The 20,862-nt window shown below is 54.3% G+C and overlaps 1 protein-coding gene across 1 annotated transcript in view; it reads left to right on the top strand.

Moving 5' to 3' along the window:
• The window catches only part of LOC101936443 (B-cell receptor CD22-like), a 51,199-nt gene extending 30,337 nt beyond the window's left edge, over positions 1-20,862 (top strand). The window contains exons 5-7 of the mRNA XM_065574521.1: positions 17,217-17,323; positions 18,346-18,436; positions 19,381-20,862. Coding sequence (XP_065430593.1) covers positions 17,217-17,323; positions 18,346-18,436; positions 19,381-19,488 — 306 coding nt within the window. The 3' untranslated portion in view covers positions 19,489-20,862. The remainder of the gene's footprint in view (positions 1-17,216; positions 17,324-18,345; positions 18,437-19,380) is intronic.

Raw genomic sequence — 20,862 nt, 5'->3', positions numbered from 1 at the left:
CTACGCAATTTACTTGAGTAAAATAAAGTATCTGACTTGCTGTACCCAAACAAAAAGTGAGAACTCTGTTATTCTCCGACATTCCCAAGGAGAGGACTTGACCCTCACAACAACTACCCCAGGGAGGGGGCAGATTCTCCAAGCCTTTGAGTCCTTCCATGGTGAACGGGTGTCTCACTAAAAGCCCTGCTCTAGCTCGACCCCCAGATCTGGGCTTGAAATCTGCAAAGGGGGCAGAGTTAGAGGCACACGTGCAAGGGGACAGAGTTAAAGGTGCTCTAGCTCGACCCCTCAGATCTCCGCTTGAAATCTATGAAGGGGGCAGAGTTAAGGGCACACATGCAAAGGGGCGGAGTTAATGACGCTCTAGCTTGACCTTCCCCCCTCCAGATCTGGGCTGGGTGCAGGGACCCCGGGGGAGGTTTTCTGGCCCAGGCTAGGCACGAGGGCAAACTGGCCATGCAGAACAGTCCTTTGAGACGTGCTCTGAGGTAAACAGGATGAAGTTTAATAAAGACAAATGCAACGTACTCTACTTAGGAAGGAACAATCAGTTTCACACATACAGAAGGGGAAGAGACTGTCTAGGAAGGAGTACGGCAGAAAGGGATCTAGGGGTTATAGTGGACCACAAGCTAAATATGAATCAACAGTGTGATGCTGTTGCAAAAAAAGCAAACGTGATTCTGGGATGCATTAACAGGTGTGTTGTGAGCAAGACACGAGAAGTCATTCTTCCGCTCTACTCTGCTCTGGTTAGGCCTCAACTGGAGTATTGTGTCCAGTTCAGTGCACCGCACTTCAAGAAAGATGTGGAGAAATTGGAGAGGGTCCAGAGAAGAGCAACAAAAATGATTAAAGGTCCAGAGAACATGACCTATGAAGAAAGGCTGAAAGAACTGGGTTTGTTTACTTTGGAAAAGAGAAGACTGAGAGGGGACATGATAGCAGTTTTCAGGTATCTAAAAGGGTGTCATAAGCAGGAGGGAGAAAACTTGTTCACCTTAGCCTCTAAGGATAGAACAAGAAGCAATGGGCTTAAACTGCAGTAAGGGAGGTCTAGGTTGGACATTAGGAAAAAGTTCCTAACTGTCAGGGTGGTTAAACACTGGAATAAATTGCCTAGGGAGGTTGTGGAATCTCCATCTCTGGAGATATTTAAGAGTAGGTTAGAGAAATGTCTATCAGAGCAACACATATGTGCTTATATGGATATATAGGTGCGGCCTCTACAGATTTGAGAGATATACAGTGCACTCCAGTTATAAGAATCACTGTGATAAGAATCAATCACGTATCAAAACCAGTGAGCAAAACCACTGGGACAAAATCATACCTATACTTCGCAAGAAGCGACCAGAGATGTGATTGCACAGTATATAGAGAGAGACCTCTGTATAGAGAGTGTGAGATTTTTACTGGTTTATCATTTCAACTAGGGCTGTCAAGTGATTAAAAAAATTAATCACAATTAACTGTATGACTAATCGCACTCTTAAATAATAATAGAATACCATTTATTTAAATATTTTTGGATGTTTTCTACATTTTCAAATATATTGATTTCAATTACAACACAATATGAAGTCTACAGTGCTCACTTTATATTTATATTTGATTACAAGAATGTGCACTGTAAAAAAACAAAAATAGTATTTTTCAATTCAGCCAATACAAGTATAATAATGCAATCTCTTTATCATGAAAGTTGAACTTACAAATGTAGAATTATGTACATAAAGACTGCATTCAAAAATAAAACAGTATAAAACTGTAGAGCCTGCAAGTCCACTCAGTCCTATTTCTTGTTCAGCTAATTGCTCGTACAAACAAGTTTGTTTACATTTGCAGGAGATATTGATGCCCACTTCTTGTTTACAATATCACCTGAAAGTGAGAACAGACATTCTTATGGCACTGTTGTAGCCGGTTTTGCAAGATATGTACATGCCAGATGTGCTAAAGGTTCATATGTCCCTTCATGCTTCAACCACCATTCCAGGGGACATGTGTCCATGCTGATGACAGGCTCTGCTCGATAACAAAGCAGTGTGGACCAACGCATGTTCATTTTCATTGTCTGAGGGCTGGTCTACACTGGGAGGGGGGATCGATCTAAGATACGCAACTTCTGCTACGCGAATAGCGTAGCTGAAGTCGAAGTATCTAAGATTGAATTACCTGGGGTTCACACGGCGCGGAATCGACGGCCGTGGCTCCCGCGTCAAGTGCGCTACCGCCGCTCGCTCTGGTGGAGTTCCGGAGTCGACAGTGAGCGCGTTCTCAACTTAACGAGACGCAATATAACGATCCCGGATAAATCGATTGTTAACCGCTGATACTGTGGGTAGTGAAGACGTACCCTGAGTCAGATGCCACCAGCAGAAGATTGATTTTCTTTTTTGGTGGTTTTGGTTCTGTAGTTTTTGTATTGGAGTGTTGCTCTTTTAAGACTTCTGACAGCAGCTCCACACCTCGTCCCTCTCAGATTTCGGAAGGCACTTCAGATTCTTAAACCTTAGGTCGAGTGTTGTAGCTATCCTTAGAAATCTCACATTGGTACCTTCTTTGCATTTGTCAAATCTGTAGTGAAATTGGTAGGTCATCATCCAAAACTGTTATAACATGAAATATATGGCAGAATGTGGGTAACGCAGAATAGGGGGCATACAATTCTCTCCCAAGGAGTTGAGTCACAAATTAATTAACGCATTATTTTTTTAACGAGAGTCATCAGCATGGAAGCATGTCCTCTGGAATGGTGGCCAAAGCATGAAGGAGCATACAAAAGTTTAGCATATCTGGCACTAAATACCTTGCAATGCCAGCTACAAAAGTGTCCTGCAAATACCTGTTCTCACTTTCAGGTGTAACCAAAAAAAATCTACATTTGTAAGTTGCACTTTCACGACGAAGCGATTGCACACAGTACTTGTATGAGGTGAATTGAAAACTACTATTTCTTTTGTTTATCATTTTTACAGTGCAAATATTTGTAATCAAAAATAATGTACACTTTGATTTCAATTACAACACAGAATACAATATATATGAAAATGTAGAAAAACATCCAAAATATTTAATAAATTTCAATAAGCATTCTATTGTTTAACAGTGAGATTAAAACTGTGATTAATCGTGATTAATATTTTAATCACGATTATTTTCAGTTAATCATGTGAGTTAACTGCGATTAATCGACAGCCCTAAATTCAACAGATAATAGCAATATTTATTCTTCATCATGTTTCAGATTTTGATTGATTTTAAATTTTCACAATTGTGTAAAATTATGGCCTTTAAACTAATTTTATCAATTTTAATTGCCCTAATTGCAGGAAATTATGGAGCGGGGGGGGGTCAGCCACTATTTATTTCATGACTGCATGTGTCGAGGTTAAAGGAGTGAACACTTTACAACACGAATTGTCAACTTCTACAGTCAAAATAGCCAACTCAACATCCTTAAATCAAGCCTCAGTTTTCTTACTTGGCCCATCTGCCAATGTCAATTATTATCAAGGGAAATATGTTTTGGCGGTTGGTGTGAATACGGCGAAATTGACATTTACCACTAAAAACCAAATCCTCCAAGCTTGTGGACATACTAAGTGAACGTACTAAGTGAACGTCGGTTCAGTAAGAGGTGTGGCAACTACAAAAAAATCGATGCATTAGCTTAGAATAAGGGCTGTTATTGGTTATTGGCTATAAGGCTGGTCTCTCACTGACACTTGGCATGGCATAAATACATGTAGGTTTGGAAGAATTCGATTTTTTTCATCAGTTAATGGCGGTAAACGTCAATTTCACCGTATCCCCTCCCCCCCCAAACAAAACATTTCCATCAATAATCATGGAAAATTACAGCTACGGTTCGATTGACGGCTATTTACTTTGTAGATTTCAATACGTGATGTTGCTGGTTGGTGTTTAAGCGAGACGAGGCCAGGGGAGGTAAGATCTTTTACTGGCCCCACGTCTGTTGGTGGAGGTGACAAGCTGTCGCTCTTCACCGTGGCCTCAGAAGTTTCCCATTGAAAATGGAAATGTCCCAATGCAGCAAAGGAAGGCGCCAAACAGAATAGCCACCTCGACTTCCTGAGCAATGCGAGAAACAAGCCGTGAGAGTCTGTCCCACCTGGGCCTGGATTCTCCCAGTTTCCTTCTCCAGATCTACGGAGGTGCTCCAAAGTGGGGCCCTTCCACCAGCACTAGTTGGTCCGATAAAATAGATTCCATCACCACCTTGTCTCTCTCCCAGCCCGGGGCCACGCGGCTACAACGAGACAGTCGACACTTTGTGTTTTCGTTCTAAAGCTTTATAGTGTGAGTCCAGCAGAGCCGCGCTGTGTCTGCGTCGCACTGAAGCCTGGAATGTCTATTGAGTCAATGGGAAGTGACAGAAACAGCCCTTCCGCGGGGGTGAAGCCCCAGGGGAGTTAGGCACCGAAATCCCTTCCTGGAGCTGGGCCTTAGTGCCTCCCTCTGCCCTCCGATCCCTGAGCCGCCCCCTTGAATGCCCCATTTACGGGGCCACCTCTAAGAATCCAGATCCAGCAAACCTCTGAATTTGGAGCCTAATTCCCAGATTCTCAGCTCAGCCGGGAGCGGGGAGATCACCCAGCCTGGCCTCGTGTGTCGCCCAGGCCCTGGGGCTGCCCTGAATTCATCACTGGCTGAACTAGAGCCGCCCTTGGAGCAAAACCTCCCATCTCGATGGCAGAATTGCCACCAATGGAGAACAGGGTTTCCACCTTTCTAATGGCTGGTAGCTGGACCCACAAACTCCCACCCCCTACTCTGCCTCTTCCCTCGAGGCCCCCCCCTGTGCTCCGCCTCTTCCCTCAGGGCCCCGCCCCCTTCTCAGCCTTTGCCCCCAGGCCTCATCCCTGCTCCACCTCTTCCCTGCAAAGCCCCGCCCCGGTCCACCTCTTACCCCCCCCCCCCAGATAAAAAAAAATGGACATCAGGGTTGTCACGTGGCACCCAGACACACAAGCCAAAACCCAGACTGTCCGGGTGAAAACCGGATGAGTGGCATCAGTGACGGAGAACCCGCCCCAGCCCTGGGTAAATTGTTCTCAGAGTTAATTCCCCTCCCTGGTATAAATTCCCACCTTATTTCCAATCTGAATTTGTCGAGCTTCAACTTCCCGCCCACTGGATCTTGGCCTGCTAGATTGAGGGGCTGCTCTCACCAGATTTCTGTCCCCTGGGGGATATTTCTCGAGGGGACTGAGTCACCCCTCACCCTTCTCCGTGTGACGCTGGATAGACTGAGCACCTGGAGTCTGACTCAGGCCTGTCTTCCCATCCCTGAGTCCTTCTCCTGGCTCTTCTGTGACCCCTCCCCAAGTGATCTCTGTGCGTCTGGAACTGGGGAGCGGTGCAGCCAGACGCAGGATTCCACTGGAGGTCGTCCCTAAATGTGGGGGGTTGGCTCTGGCCCAGATCAGACCAGCCGATCAAACTGGCCCCTTCTGGCCTTGGAAATCTCTGTGTCGTGTCTCCTCATTGCCCCTCCGCTGCCTCGCGGAATCCCGAGCCGAGAAGCCGGCGCTAGCAGCAAGCGTGTGCAGCTGGCGGGTGTGGGTGGAGGCGCCAGGTGAGCAACATCTGGATGCTAGCGCTTAATAGCAGCGTATTCGCAGGTGAGGTCGGCTTCAGGCTCCGCTCTCCGGATGGGAGGCTGCAGCTGGATGGCTGAGTAGTGGACCTCGTCCGGGTCACCCTAGGGTGAAGAACAATAATGACAACGCCCGACTCTGACGGGAGCTTTATGTCATCAGAGCTCAAGGCATGGCTGGGGAAACTGAGGCACAAGATGGGGAAGTGACTTGGCTGCAGCTGGATGGCCGAGTAGTGGACCTCGTCCGGGTCACCCTAGGGTGAAGAATAATAATGACAATGCCCGATTCTGACGGGGAGTTTTATGTCAGCAGAGCTCAAGGCACGGCTGGGGAAACCGAATTCTTTCAGAAATAGTTCATAGTTTATAGTCCAATGTCCAAATCTCACATTCAGGGCGGTACCAGCATAACTGGGACATCAGTCTTGTGACTCAAACTTCCCCTGAAGAAGCTTAAGCAGATCTGAGATGACAGAATCAGGACTCAAGAATCATTTATACAATCTCATGTCCCCTTTGACAAGTTGTCCAGCCCTGGTATGGGGCCGTATCCCCAGGGCTTCCTCCCTGGAGACACTATCTTCCTGGAGCTCTCCCCAGGCTTAGTCCTCACTCAGCATCACAGCGTGAGAGGGAGCCCAGGTTGGTTAGCCAGAGGGCTCAGCGGTGCCCCAGTTCCAGGTTTCACCCCAGGGATCCCGTCACAGCAGCTGGGAGTCAGGACTCCTGGGTTCTATTCTTCGTTCTACCCCTTTGCCCCTGGGGGATGGGGACCCTCCTCTCGCTCCGAGGGCTGAGCAGCTCCTCAAATGCTTTGAGATCCCAGCTGGCCAGCGCTAGAACAGGACCAAGCCTCATCCCTTCCCCAGGGTCTCTCAGAGCACGGGGCTCGTGGTCCCTCGAACTCTGACCCAGCAGCCCCGTTTGGCCTGTGGCTGGGGAGTCTCTGGGGCTGGACGGGGTTAAAAGGAACAGGCCCCACCACACACACCCCGTGTAACCAGCGCTGGGGCTGAGCTTTCGCAATGTCCAGAGAAAGGGGAAGTTTCTCCACTGCAGCCGGACAACAGAGTGAAAGGCTCCCATGGGAGGAATGGTGCTTGGAGCCAGAACCCCAGAGTCCTGACTCTCAGCCCCCTGCTCTAACCACTAGACCCCACACCCCTCCCCCAGCTGGGGATAAAAACCAGAAGTCCTGATTCTCACTCACTGTAACCACTAGAACTTATTGCTACCAAACCAGCGAGTATGTTGCCTTTAAAGGCCAGGAACACACTATCACGGTTCCCTTTCCTCCCCTGAGCCACCAGCCACTCACAGCGCCTGGGGCTATTGCCACAGATGTAGATGAATCTGATTACATGTTACCGGCCCCCAACCTCCCTGATCTGCCACTAGTGTTAGCGGTGGAATCAGACGGGAATCCCAGCGGTAACCCAGGGCCCAGGTAAGAGCCGCTGTTCCTTGCTTTGGGGCAAAAAGCCAAATTTGGGGAGAATGATTCTTCTCATCTCTAAATCACTGAAAGGAGATTAAACGGTGAGAGTTTCTCATGGGAGGGGCCCCAGCTGGGATCATGGCCCTGTCGTGCCAGGCACTGCCCAGACACAGCGAGAGACAGTCCCTGCCCCATAGAAATTACAATTAAAATAGACAATAGGAGGGAGAGAAAACGGAGGCACAGAGGAGCAGTGACTGACCCGCTATTGTATGGTGGGTCCATGACAGATCTAGGAGTAGAACCCGGGGCTCTGTGTCCCACTGCTGTGCTCTAGCCACTGGGCCCCACTGTCACACCGTAACTGGGGGTAGCATTGAAAATACACCGGGGGCTTCCCACACACGGCGTGAGAGCCAGTCTCCCCCCGACGAGCTCACGGTGTAAGATATGGGGACTGAACACGGCAGGGCAACATTACCCTGTGCTGTTAAACAGCTGCCATGCCCGACCCCAGAGCAGGCTGCATTTCACTGTTCGTGAAGGTGTCACTGAAGGTGTCTGAGATCATGTGGGGGAGACCACGCTAGACTGATCAACTGTTCCCAGAGGGAGCATCGTGCTTGGGATAGACTGGGGGCTGGGAACCAGGACTCCTGGGTTTTATCTCAGCTCTGGGAGCAGGGTGGGGGCTAGTGGGTTAAAGGAGGGGAAGCTGGGAGCCAGGAGTCCTGGATTCTAGTCCCAGTTCTGCAAAGGGAAATTTATTTTCAGACACACCCAGGCCCCCAGACCCTTGCTGGCCAGTTGCCCCATTACCCAGAGCGAACGTTCTCAGAGCGGTCGGGTAACATCAGACACTGGCTCTGCCCAGGCTGTGGTCACAGAGACGCCCTGATAAACAATCCAGCTATCGGAGAGGAAGCAGCAGAGGAAGCGCTACGGGGGCGGAGCTGCAGGATAGGCCGGAGGGGGGCTCAGTAGGGGTCTCTCCCCTCGCGGTCAGGGCTGATCTCTGCTTGTGGGACTTTGCTGTTCCCAGCTGAGACACTGAACCCCGGCCCTGCCCCTTGTGCCTGTGATACCCTTCCCCCACATGGCTCTGTCCCCCTGGGGTCCCTGCCACACCCCAAAGTGATTTGTTCCATTGCAGCTCCCTGACTTTCCCTGCATATGTCAGCTCCACATAGGAACTGTCCTCTGGTCCCTCCCTGAACCTGCCCTCTGCATTGCTGTGAGCTGTCAAACAGCCGTGCGCCCCTCCCCAGAGGTGGCTGCATTTCACGCCTGAGGCCGTGAGCCCTGCACACATGGCCCGCAAAGCACACAGGGATAAAAATGCTACCAATCCTTGCTCCATCGGGCCAATCTCTGGGCTTTACTCCCCTCTGGTTAGGAAATTCTTTTATGAAGGGCCCTACATGTAAAATACCTGGTCACGCAGCCGATCCCGCGGCCGGACGCCATCGCCCGGCGCAGACGAGCTGTCACCCAGAAATGCTGCAGGTGACTCATTCCTGGCCCCTTTCCCCTCCCAGGCCGGCTGAGTGCTCTGTCCTGGACGGAGATGGCCTTGCTGCTGGTCCCTGCCTTTTGCCTTCTGAGCGGTGAGTAATTCACACAGGCGCGAGGTGCTGCCGCCCAGGGGACCCGTGGGGACCGTTTCCCAGCCCTGGGAGTGCGTCTACACTGCCAGGAGGGGGCTCGGAACCGGGTTCCATCGCAGGGACGCCCCAGCCACTAACGCCAGCGGCTCCAGTTCAAGCCTAGGGGGCGTCTGGCCTTGAACCTGACCCCGAGCGGCCGGGTCCTCGCTGCTGGTTTCCCCCCGGTGGAGAACACGCCTGGTTCTCAGGGCAGAGTCAGCCTGGTCTAGCCCGGCCACCCTGGGCTGAGCAGCGAGGGCCTCAGCCGCTCTCATCCCCCGGGCTGCCATTTTCCCTGCGCCACGTCCTGCCTCGGGGCTTCTCTCTGCAGGGCCATCCAGGGGGGGGCAAGTGGGGCAATTTGCCCCAGGCCCTGCGGGGGTCCCCACAAGAATATGGTATTCTATAATATTGCAACTTTTTTTTTATGGAAGGCCCCCTGAATCCTCTGGGCGGCCCTGTCTCACTGCCCCGGTGAATCGGGGTGTCACCTGGGCCGGCCTGGAGAGCTCTGCTCCCTGCCCTGCCCGTCCGCCCAGCTCCGGCCTGGCTGCCCCTCCCCGCGTCCGCACCCGGCTTCTTGTGCACGGGAAGTGCCTGAACTGTGGTTGTCAACCCTCCAGGATTTTCCGGGAATGTCCAGGAATAAAAGATTAATCTTTCATTAAAGATTGTCATGTGATGAAACCTCCAGGAATTTCTCCAACCAAAGTTGGCAACCCTAACCTGACCCCTCGCCAGTGGGGCTCCTCCTGCAGTCAGGGCCTCGGGCCCAAGGGCCAGACACCCAGCTATGGGGGGGGGGCGCTGAACTGAGAGGGGATGAGGGGTACACTGAGGGGTGATATGGGGGGCTGAATTGAAGGGGAATGGGGAGTTGAACTGAGGCGGGATGGACTGAAGGGGGTAGCCAGGGGAGGTGAACTGAACAGGGTTTTAGGGGGACTGAACTGAGCGGTGGTGAACTAATGGGATGCAGAGGATGGACTAGATGGAAGGGAGGCTGGGGAGATGCGGGGAGGGGTGTCGGCCGGACTGATGGGAGAACTCGGGGGGACAGGATTCGGGGGCTGGGGTGATTAATTGCTGGACAGGGGATGGGCTGATGTCGGGGGGGGCATCTCCAAATTCCCCTTCCCCAATTCCCAGGGGAGCGCTGGCCGGGCTCATTGTCACCCCCACACCGGGGGAGGATGGAGGGGGCTCAGACAGCCCCACAACACAACATCCCTGATTGTGTTTTAAAGTCCCTGGTTTGGGGGCTGAGCTGATGCTGGTCTCTCCCGGCGGGATCTGTGCAGCAGCCCAGCCTGCGGGGCGGGTTCCCCAACTCGCTGGGGCCGGGCGCCGGTCTGATCCCCGATTCCTGTCCCTGGCAGGCGCCTACGCCAAGGAGTGGGGCGTGACACTCGCACCAGAGCCCCTGGCTGGCTGGGTCGACTCCTGCGTGACCATCCCCTGCAACTTCACCTACCCCGCAGGGTGGACGGTCAGTGCCGTGAACTGGACACGGGACTGGGATCAAACCGTGTATCACTCGGACGAGGCTCGTGTCCACGCTGCCTTCAAGGGCCGCGCCCGCTATCTGGGGGATCTGCAGCACAACTGCTCCCTGCGGGTGGCGGGGCTGCGCCCCAGCGATAACGGCACCTACCGCTTTTGGTTTGTCGTAGTGAGCAATGACAGGAGTGAGAGATGGACGGATCAGCCAGGACAGCGGCTCAGTGTCTCCGGTAATCAGGTTCTGTCCAGCACCCCTGAGCGCACGCGCGCTCACAAACCATTTCTGCCTTGCTCTGAAATCCAAGTGGTTAGAACTGTGAGCCAGGACTCCTGGGTTCTCCAGCTCTAGGGGAAGTGAGGGGGAGTGGTTAGAGCAGGGGGGACTTGTGGGTCAGACTCCTAGGCTGTGTTGTCAGACCTGCGTCCCCGTCACTCTGTCTAACCCTTGGCCTGTGCTGAAGAATCGCTGAGACTGACCCTGCAGCCAGCGTAATGCAGCAGGCGTGAGGGGCTCTCAGGTGGAGCCCGATAGTGGGACTGGGACCCTGCAGGACCCCCCGGCAGAACAGCGGGAGCGGGTAAAATGTGCTTTGTTGGGGGTGGGTTCGGGTGGGCAAAAACCCAGGCTGTGGGAATTGGCTGGAAAACACTAAATCTCATAAATGTACCAAGAGTCGCCTATTGGGGAAATTGCTGAATATTTTGTTCGAGCTTCTCTTTCCTCTCCGTGTTTGTCTCCCTCGCTCCAAATCTGGGGAAATGCACCGGCCCAAGTCAGGTCAGAGACGCGTTCTGTGAGAACAGGAGTTACAGGGTGTTTGTACCTGGTTCAAGCAAGATTTGTTTTATTCTTTTAGAGGTAAAAATTGTGTCTGAATTCCGTTGGTATCGATCATCTCTTCACCCACCCGTTTCTGTCGGTTGGTTGGTTGGTTGGTTTTTAGCAGCATGGGGGAATCTGTCTCTCTTGCGGGATTTGCGGGATCAGAGGTTTTTGTGGCTGGGAGGGGGATGAAAATGCAAAAAACAAAGCCGGGCACTTGAATAACAGGAACGGGACAAAATTAAAACCAGTCCCGCTTACAGCTCTAGTCTGAGGTCCGATGTGTGGTGCCCCCACTGGCGGCTGTGCCCCTCCGGGCAGACCCAGCGCTCTCCGTGTCTCAGGCCAGCGTTTGCTGCTCTCCCCCATTGCCATGAGCCCTCATTGCCCCGGCCAGCCGAGTTCCCAGGCTGGGCCGCGCCCACCCCCTGGAGGCTGCTCCCCGCTCTGCAGCCAGGCCGCGGCCCCTGGGAGCGCTGCCAGCCCCAGGGCCCCAGCAGGATTCAATGGCTCCTCACCCCTCCTCTCCTCACAGCCCATCCATGCCAGCCCTCCCTGCGGCACCGAATGGAACCGGGACCCTTCCTCACCTGCTCCGTGGGGACCAAGTGCCACCATTGCCCCTCCTGGTACGACCGAGATGGTGCGCGGCGGAGCCCAGAGCAAACCCCGGGCAAGCCTGGGGCAACCAAGCTGCAAATATCCCCATCCCAGCTGGACCCCGGCGCGGCGCTGAGATGCCAGGTGGATGGATACAGGGATGAGTGTGACTCTGACCAATCCCAGCCCCTGGGGACAGGTGAGCTATGCTGCTAGACATGGCATGGGTAGAGCAGGGGGAATTAGGAGCCAGGACACCTGGGTTCTATCCCTGACACAGGGAGGGGAGAAGAGTGGGGACTAGTGGCTAGAGTAAGGGAGCATGGAGTCAGGATTCTTGACTTCTATCCCCATTTTGGGGAGGGGGTGGTCTAGTGGGTTAAAGTGGGGGAGACTCAGTGTCAGGACTCCTGGGTTCTTTCCCCAGCTCTGGGAGGGGAGTGGGTCTGTGGGTGAGAGCAGGGGGGGTCTGGGAATCAGGACTCCTGGGTTCTATTCCCTCGAAAACTGTCATCTGGCTATAGCAAATATTCTTGCCCCATGGGACGGGACGGGGAGGGACCTGCCCCTTCGTTCAGTTCCGGGGCCCCGCTGACGAACTCTCACCCGACTCTCGCCCTCAGCCACCCCCAACTTGCCCAAGGTCGAGGTTTCGTGGCCGGCAGGGAAGGCAGCGGTAAGGGAAGGTGACAATTTTACCCTGCGCTGCCAGACTGCTGACCTGCGGCCCATCGCCAGGTATGTGTGGTCCCGTGGGGACGTGTGGCTGCCAGAAGCCAGGAAGGATTTACGTGTTGACAAGGCAGCCGTCTCTGACGGAGGGAGCTACGCATGCAGGGTCTGGGTATCCGGCCCCGGCTGGGGGTATCTGAGTCTCTCTGTGAGGGAATCGGTCGAAGTTCAGCGTAAGTATCGAAGGCTGGAGAGAGCCTCCTCCCTCCCAGCCCCCGATACTCCCCACACGGCCTCTTGGAGCAGCCCCATGTGCCCCAGCCTTGTCCCCCCTGCTTCACCCCACCCACCTCGTCCCCCCTGCTTCACCCCACCCACCTCATTAGCCCCAGCCTCATATTCCAGCCCCACCTCCTAATAACCGGGTTTGGTCAACCCCTGTGCTGCTCCTCTGGGCTGGGCCCCTCTGCTCCTCTGCATCGCTCCCATGGCTGGGCCCATCAGCAACAAATTCAGTTCGTGTCCCCCCGACACCTGCCCTGGTACCCCAGACCTCTCCGGGCCACTGCCCATCCCCTCAGCTGCCCCGGGGCCCCATTCCACACTGAGCTAGGCCCTGTCCCCTCCCACCTTCCTGGGTGTCCAGACACCTCTGTGCCAGGCCCTGCCCCTCTATCTGCCTTGTGTCGCCGGACCCCTCTGGGACAGCCTCTGCCCCCCCAACTGCCCCAGACCCCCAGCTCCATATGGCCCAAGCCCCATACCACCCCTCACCTGCCCCAGGCCCCCAGCTTGCTCTGGGCCAGGCCTTCTCACCCCACAACTGCCTTGAGCCCCCAAAACCATTCTGGGAGACCCTGTTCCCTTATCCCCATGTCACCCTGCTTGTTCTCGCCCCCTGGAGCCACATGGGCGAGGCCCTGCCCCTCACTCCCTGCCCTGGATCCCTTCCCCCCTCTGGGCCAGGTCCCCCCACTCTGTCTCTCTCCGTTCACAACCCATCAATCCCCCTTCGTTTTACTGCTTCCCAGTCACTTACTGCAGGAAGCGCCATCCATGGGGTGCAGTAGATCACACCGCTGCCACCAGTTGTCACGGAGTGGGGGGAAGTCAGGGTCCTGCACCCCCCTCTTCCTGCGATTCACCGTGACTCTCAGCCAGCCAATAAAACAGAAGGTTTATTAGACGACAGGAACACAGTTCCAAGCAGAGCTTGTAGGTACAACCAGGACCCCTCAGCCAGGTCCCTCTGGGGGGGTAGGGAGCTTAGACCCCAACCCTGAGGTTTCCCTTTGTTTCCCCAGCCAGCTTCAAACTGAAACTCCCCTGCAGCCCCCGGCTCCTCCTCCAGCCTTTGTCCAGTTTCCCGGGCAAAGGTGTCACCTGGCCCCATCCCCCTCCTGGCTCAGGTTACAGGCTCAGGTATCGTCCCTCAAATAAAGTCATCCCCTGCTATCCCCTCCCCCATGCAGACAGTCCCAGTAAAACTAGACACATTCCCAGGTCAGTCCACCCCGCTCCCTACTGCGTCACATGCCAGGTCAGTCCACCCCGCTCCCTACCACGTCACGTCCCAGGTCAGTCTGCCCCGCTCCCTACCGCGCCACATCCCAGGTCAGTCCACCCGCTCCCTACCGCATCACATCCCAGGTCAGTCTGCCCCGCTCCCTACCGCGTCACATCCCAGGTCAGTCCGTCCCGCTCCCTACTGCCTCACATCCCAGGTCAGTCCGCCCCACTCCCTACCATGTCAGATCCCTGGTCAGTCCGTCCCGCTCCCTACCCGCGTCACATCCCAGGTCAGCCTGCCTCGCTCCCTATCACATCACATCCCAGGTCAGTCTCCCCACTCCCTACTGCGTCACGTCCCAGGTCAGCCCGCCCCTCTCCCTACCACGTCACATCCTAGGTCAGTCCGCCCCACTCCCTACCGCGTTACGTCCCAGGTCAGTCCCCCCGCTCCCTACTGCGTCATGTCCCAGGTCAGCCCGCCCCACTCCCTACCGCGCCACATCCCAGCTCAGTCTGCCCCGCTCCCTACCGCGTCACATCCCAGCTCAGTCCGCCCCGCTCCCTACCGCGTCACGTCCCAGGTCAGCCCGCCCCGCTCCCTACCGCGCCACATCCCAGCTCAGTCCGCCCCGCTCCCTACTGCGTCAAGTCCCAGGTCAGCCTGCCCCGCTCCCTACTGCGTCACAATTTTGAAGAGCATCGCGGCGGAGCAGGCTGGGGAGTATCGCTGCCAGGCCGAGAATGGGAAACCTGCCCTAGGGTGAGAGACTCCAGGACTCCGTCTGTTTAGCTGAACCAAGGGAAGGGGAAGGGGGGACGTGACCCCGTCTGGAAGATCCTACGCGGAGAAGAGAACGTTGATAGTGGGCCCAGCGGCCGAGCAGACCGAGATCCAGGGGCTGGAAGCTGAAGCTAGACAAATTCCGACTGGCAATAAGGTGCAAATGTTGAGCAGAGAGGAGAATTTGCCATTGAAACAACGATATCTGGACGTGGTGGATTCTCCGTCCCAGGGGATGTTTAAATCACGCTGGGATGTTTTGCTAAAGGATCTGCTCTCGTTCAAACGGGAATGAATTCAGGGGAGTCCTGGGGCCTGTGTCACCCAGCTGGTCCTTCTGCCCTTAGAGTCTATGGATCATCCGTCCCTGTGCCCATCACTGCCTTTGCCAGAGGTCTCGGGGAGCCTGGCTGTGATTCCTCCAGCCCTTTAATCAAACAGGCAGGGGCTGGACTACCCTGTTTCCCCGAAAATAAGACATCCTCCGAAAATAAGGCCTACTTACAGTTTTGCCTCTCGTTGTAATATAAGGCATCCCCCCGATAATAAGACCTCCCCGATAATAAGGCATCCACCAATAATAAGGCATTTTTCATTTCTGAAAAATAAGACATCCCCTGAAAATAAGACCTAGCGCATCTTTGGGAGCAAAAATTAATATAAGACACTGTCTTATTTTCGGGGAAACAGGGTATGTCTCCCAGGATGCACCAATGCCAGCGATTCCAATGAAGCGCCCCTCCCCGCACCAAGAGGGAGCAGGTGGTGCATCCTCGGAGATGTAGTTCAGCCAGACAGCTCGGCTGACAGAGGAGACTGAGAATGTGAGGCACAGGAACTGCAAGTCCCATGATGCACCACACCGAAGGACTCCTATGACACACCTGGAATGATGGGATTTTGTGAGATCTTGTTTTTCATTTAGAAAAAAAAAAGGTTCTACTAGACCTGGCCAGGAAATTATTTTTTCCCCAGTGGGAAAGCTCCACTTTTCATAGAAATGTCAAAAACTGAAATATTTCAATTGAAAATGGCCTGATGGGAGTTGTAGTTTGGGTGCCTCGTGCTCCCATTCTCTTCTGTGGGCCAGAATCTCTGGCGGGACTATATCTCCCATGATGCACCCTGGCTATGGATTCCTATGAGGCATCCTTCCCATCACCTCGAGGGGAGATAGTGGTGCATCATGGGAGATGTAACCCAGCCGGGCAGCACAGCCTATAGTGGAGGCAGGGGTGCTGGGGGGGCTTTGCGTCTGAGCATCAGGTCTGATGGCGCCAAAGCCGCGGGTTCAAATCCTGCCAGATTCACTTTGCTCCTGCGGCAGATCAGTGGAACCGGCTGAGGTTGATGCAGCGTGGGGAGGAGACAATCCCATGCTACAGCTCCCAAGACTCAGCCTTTGCCCCACTGATTTGCTCCCAATTCCCTTTCTGCCAAATGTTGTGTTATGTCCTACGTCCTTCCTCCACCCTAGATGTGTCCGCACCTTACCGCTGGGCCCACCCCAGAAGTGGCTGCATCTCAGCACCGGGTGAGCCATCCCCGTATGGCTATTGACCTGCTGCCTTTTCCCAGAGGCAGCTGCATCTCAGTGCTGAGCGAGCCATGCCCGTGCGGCGTTGCTGTGCGGCTGTTACCAAACTGCCCCACCCCAGAGGTGGCTGCATCTTAGCACCACGTGTCATGATCCATCCCCAGCCATCCTCACTGTGTGGTTCTTACCCAGCTGCCCATCCATCAGCAAACGGGGTTCAAAAATCTACTGCAGGGTTGATCCAATAACCCTCCTTTCTCCTTTTCAGCCGCCCGCTCTGTTTGGGCACCCACGTATATCATAGGACCTACAGTTGTGCTTGTCCTGTTACTGCTGGTGGGGCTGGTCGGCGTCACAGCTTGGAGGTATTTGCGCTTTGGCAAACCGGTAATATCCACGTCTCTGATCTCTGGCAATCCCCATCTCCTCCCGCCGGCCTTTGCCGGAGAACCCCGCGCAGTCCAGGGCTGAGAATTGCAGAGCCAGTTCAGATGCATGGAAACCCAGTTGTGAGGAGGTGATTGAATGGTGGTGGTTGGGTCCCACACAGATACCTGACACCCGCGAGGGGCCTGGGAAGGGCTGGGCGGCCTCCTGGTTAAACGGCTGGACTGGGCGTCAGGAGAGCCGGGGACAAGCCCAGGCAGGAGGTTCTATTTTGTGGGAGCCTTTGTCCTGTTCCTTCCCCCCCCGAACCGAAGCAGATGATGTTTTGCCTCTGAGCTGTTGGTCTCCTTTATTTGTAGGAAGATGCGGAGCAAACGCCAGGGAATGAGCAGCAATCCGGTAAGTGCGTCTATGGGGCTGGGAGCCAGGACGCCTTGGTTCTCTCCCGAGCTCTGCTGCTGACTCGCTGCATGACTTTAGATGAGCTCGTTCCTTCAGTTTACCCCTTCATAGAACAGGATTATAAAATCCCCCCCTTGCCCCCCCCTGAGCAGGACAGAAGGTCTTTCCAATCCCCTGGGTAGTTGATCGGGGGGGACGGCTATGTGCAGTTTCCTTTGTTATTACACATCACCGAGCAGTCCCAGAGCAGTGGCTCGCGGCCTCACTTCTGCCTGCCTTGCAGCACCCGCCGGGCCCGGGGGAGACCCCAATGTCTGATCGCATCTATGAGAACACCCAGCACCACGGCGTGGGGAAGCCAGCCCGCCTGGCCCCACCCGGGGCCCCCAGGTAACAGCAGAGCCTGGCTGTGAGCTACTGTGCAGCGGCTGGGTGTGGGGCGGTGCCCATGCGTTAGGAGAATGTCGCCAAGGGTGAGCTCGATACAGCTACTGCTGTGTGTGTGTGTGTGTGTGTGTGTGTGTGTGTGTGTGTGTGTGTGTGTGTGTGTGTGTGTGTGTGTGTGTGTGTGTGTGTCCCTGGCGCCCCCTGCTGGAGGGATGAGCCCTGTTTGGGGTGGGGGCTGGATCGGAGCCAGCAATCCCTAGACAGGGGTCCACAAACATTTTCTGTCGCGCCCTCCCTGACCCATAACGGAATCTGTCTGCACCCAGATTGCTGGGGAGGATAGCTCAGTGGTTTGAGCATTGGCCTGCTAAACCCAGCGTTGTAAGTTCAATCCTTGAGGGGGCCACTTAGGGATCTGGGGTAAAATCAGTACTTGGTCCTGCTAGTGAAGGCAGGGGCTGGACTTGATGACCTTTCAAGGTCCCTTCCAGTTCTAGGAGAGAGGATATCTCCATTTATTTATTTAACCCCCCTCCCCTACCAGGAGCGGGCGAGAGCCGCGATCAGGAGCTGGGGCTGGGGCGGGGCAGAGCAGGGCTGGGTGGGGCTTCCTCCCTGCCCCCCATGGGGGCTGGCCCCGCCACACTGCCCCAAAAGTTCCTAAATTCCTTCCTAGGGTGGTGCGCCCCACAGTTTGGGGACCACTGCTCTAGAAGGGAAAGGCCCTGTGCCCCCTTCCCTGCCCCCCTCCCCAAGCCAGCCAGTCCCCCGCTCTGGGGCTGGCTTGGAGCCAGTGCCCCCTAGAGAGGAAAGGCCCCATTCCCCATTCCCCAAATCCATGACTCATGTCTGGTCTGGGAGCTTTAGCCCAGGGGTCCCCCCAGCCACTGACCCACAGGGGTTCTACGCTGTGACCGATGCAGCCTGTCCAATCCCCAGCCACGGCGCTGCTGCCGACCCAGCGCTAGCAAACAAATGTCCTCGCGCCATCCCCAGCCCCCTAACGGTCTCTCTTTCCATGGCAGCGCCCCCACCGAGGTGTGCCCGGGCTCTCCGGCCAGCACCAGGCAATCCCACATCTACAGCCAGCCGATGAACATGGGCAAAGTACCGCAGGTGAGTGATTCATTCCTCTGTGTATACGGGGCCCAGGACTCCTGGGTTCTATCCCTGGCTCTGGGAGGGGAGTGGGGTCTAGTGGGTTAGGCCCGGGGGAGGGGTCAGAGGCTGGGAGCCGGGACTCCTGGGCTCTATCCCAGCTCTGCCCCTGTGAGATCAGCTCCCAGTGGCAGCGAGATCAGGCTGGGCTGGGTGCCCTGGGTCAGGGCGAGCACAGCTGCTGGGCAGGGGAGGGGGCATCGCCCAGCAGCTGGAGGGCACAGAGGTGGCGGGAGGCTGAGTTATTGGGCTGGGGGGTGACATGAAGAGGAGAGCGCCCTGGAGGGAGTCTCTGTATTGCCTGGGGCAGCGGGACAAGCTCTGGGCAGCTGGCGTTTGCAGAAATATTTCACCCACTGGCTGGGGCAGGGAATGGAGCCTGGGGCCTTTCCCCTGTAGGGGGCCCCAGCTCTGATCCAACTGCTGGTGACTCAGTAGCAGCATTACCTTGAGCTGATGGAGCTGCTCCATTAGATGGCAGGAGTAGCAGAGCTGTTATCCCCAAGCGGGAGCTGAAGGAGTTGCTCCATTAGCCAGCAGCAATGGTAGGGCTCTTATCCTACCTGTGTGTCTCCCACTACGGAGGTGACGCCCTTAGCCGGTGTGTTTGTGTCGATATAAGGGGGCTCCAGAATGCCAGGTGCTGTGATGATCATCAAGGCTAAAACTGGGGCGGGGGAGGAGTTGTTTTTAGGAGACAGTGTTGCTTAGTGGATAGAGCACTGGCCTGAGACACAGGACACCTGGTTTCTCTTTGTGGCTCTTCCGCCTGCCTGCTGGGTGACCTTGGCTAAGTCACTTCCCCGCCAGGTGCCTCAGTGTCCCCCAGCCGTGCATTGAGCTCTGCTGATGTCAAGTTCCGCGTCAGAGCTGGGGGTTCGCATTATTATTCTTTGCCCTAGGGTGACCCGGACGAGGTCCACTACTCGGCCATCCAGCTGCAGCCTCCTCCCCGGAGAGCGGAGCCTGAAGCCGACCTCACCTGCGAATACGCTGCTATTAAGCGCTAGCATCCAGCTGCAGCTCACCTGGCGCTTTCCCCCAAATTCAGGGCAGCCCCACAGCCTGGGCGACACACAAGGCCAGGCTGGGTGATCTCCCCGCCCCCGGCTGAGCTGAGACTCTGGGAATTAGGCTCCAAATTCAGAGGTTTGCTAATATCTGGATTCTTAGAAGTGGCCCCATAAATGGGGCATTCAAGGGGGCGGCACAGGGATCAGAGGGTGGAGGGAGGCACTAAGGCCCAGCTCCTGGAAGGGATTTCAGTGCCTAACTCCCCTGGGGCTTCACTCCCGCAGAAGGGCTTTTTCTGTCACTTCCCATTGACTCAATAGACATTCCAGGCTTCAGCGCGACGCAGACACAGCGCGGCTCTGCTGGACTCACACTATAAAGCTTTAGAACTAAAACACAAAGTGTCGACTGTCTTGTTATAGCCGTGTGGCCCCGGGCTGGGAGAGAGACAAGGTGGGTGACGGTGAAATCGAGGTTTCCTGCCATTGAGTAATGAAAATAATTGAAATCTTCCGAGCCTACATGTATTTATGTCAGACCAAGAGTCAGTGAGAGACCAGCCTTATAACCAATAACCGCCCTTATCCTAAGCTAATGCATCAATTTCTTTGTGGTGGATTCTAGGCCCTGTTGCCAAACCTCTTACCGAACAGACGTTCACTTAGTACGTTCGCTTAGTACGTCCACAGGCTTGGAGGATTTGGTTTTAGTGATAAACGTCAATTTCACCATATTCACACCAACCGCCAAAACATATTTCCATCGGTAATAATTGACATCGGCAGATGGGCCAGGTAAGAAAACTGTGGCTTGAGAACTTAGTGTTTGATTTAAGGATGTTGAGTTGGTTATTCTGACCGGGGATGTTGACGATTTGTGTTTTAAGAGTTGTAAAGTGTTCACTCTTTCAACCTCGACACATGCAGTCATGAAATAAATATTGGCTGACGCACACACCCCCTCCACAATTTCCTGCAATTAGGACAATTTAAATTGATAAAATTAGTTTAAAGGCCATAATTTTGCACAATTGTGAAAATTTAAAATCAATCAAAATCTGAAACATGATGAAGAATAAATATCGATATTGTCTGTTGAACTTAGGGCTGTTGATTAATTGCAGTTCACTCACACGATTAACTCAAAATAATTAATCGTGCTTAAAAATATTAATCACGATTAAGCGCAGTTTTAATCGCACTGTTAAACAATAGAATGCCTATTGAAATGTATTAAATATTTTGGATGTTTTTCTACATTTTCATATATGTTACAGTCTGTGTTGTAATTGAAATCAAAGTGTACATTATTTTTTATTACAAATATTTCCACTGTAAGAATGATAAACAAAAGAAATAGTATTTTTCAGT

The sequence above is a fragment of the Chrysemys picta genome, chromosome 20 (genome assembly GCF_011386835.1).
Source record: "Chrysemys picta bellii isolate R12L10 chromosome 20, ASM1138683v2, whole genome shotgun sequence".
NCBI lineage: Eukaryota > Metazoa > Chordata > Testudines > Emydidae > Chrysemys > Chrysemys picta.
The sequence above is the reverse complement of the archived record's forward strand: the minus strand, read 5'-3'. Positions and strand labels throughout refer to the sequence as shown.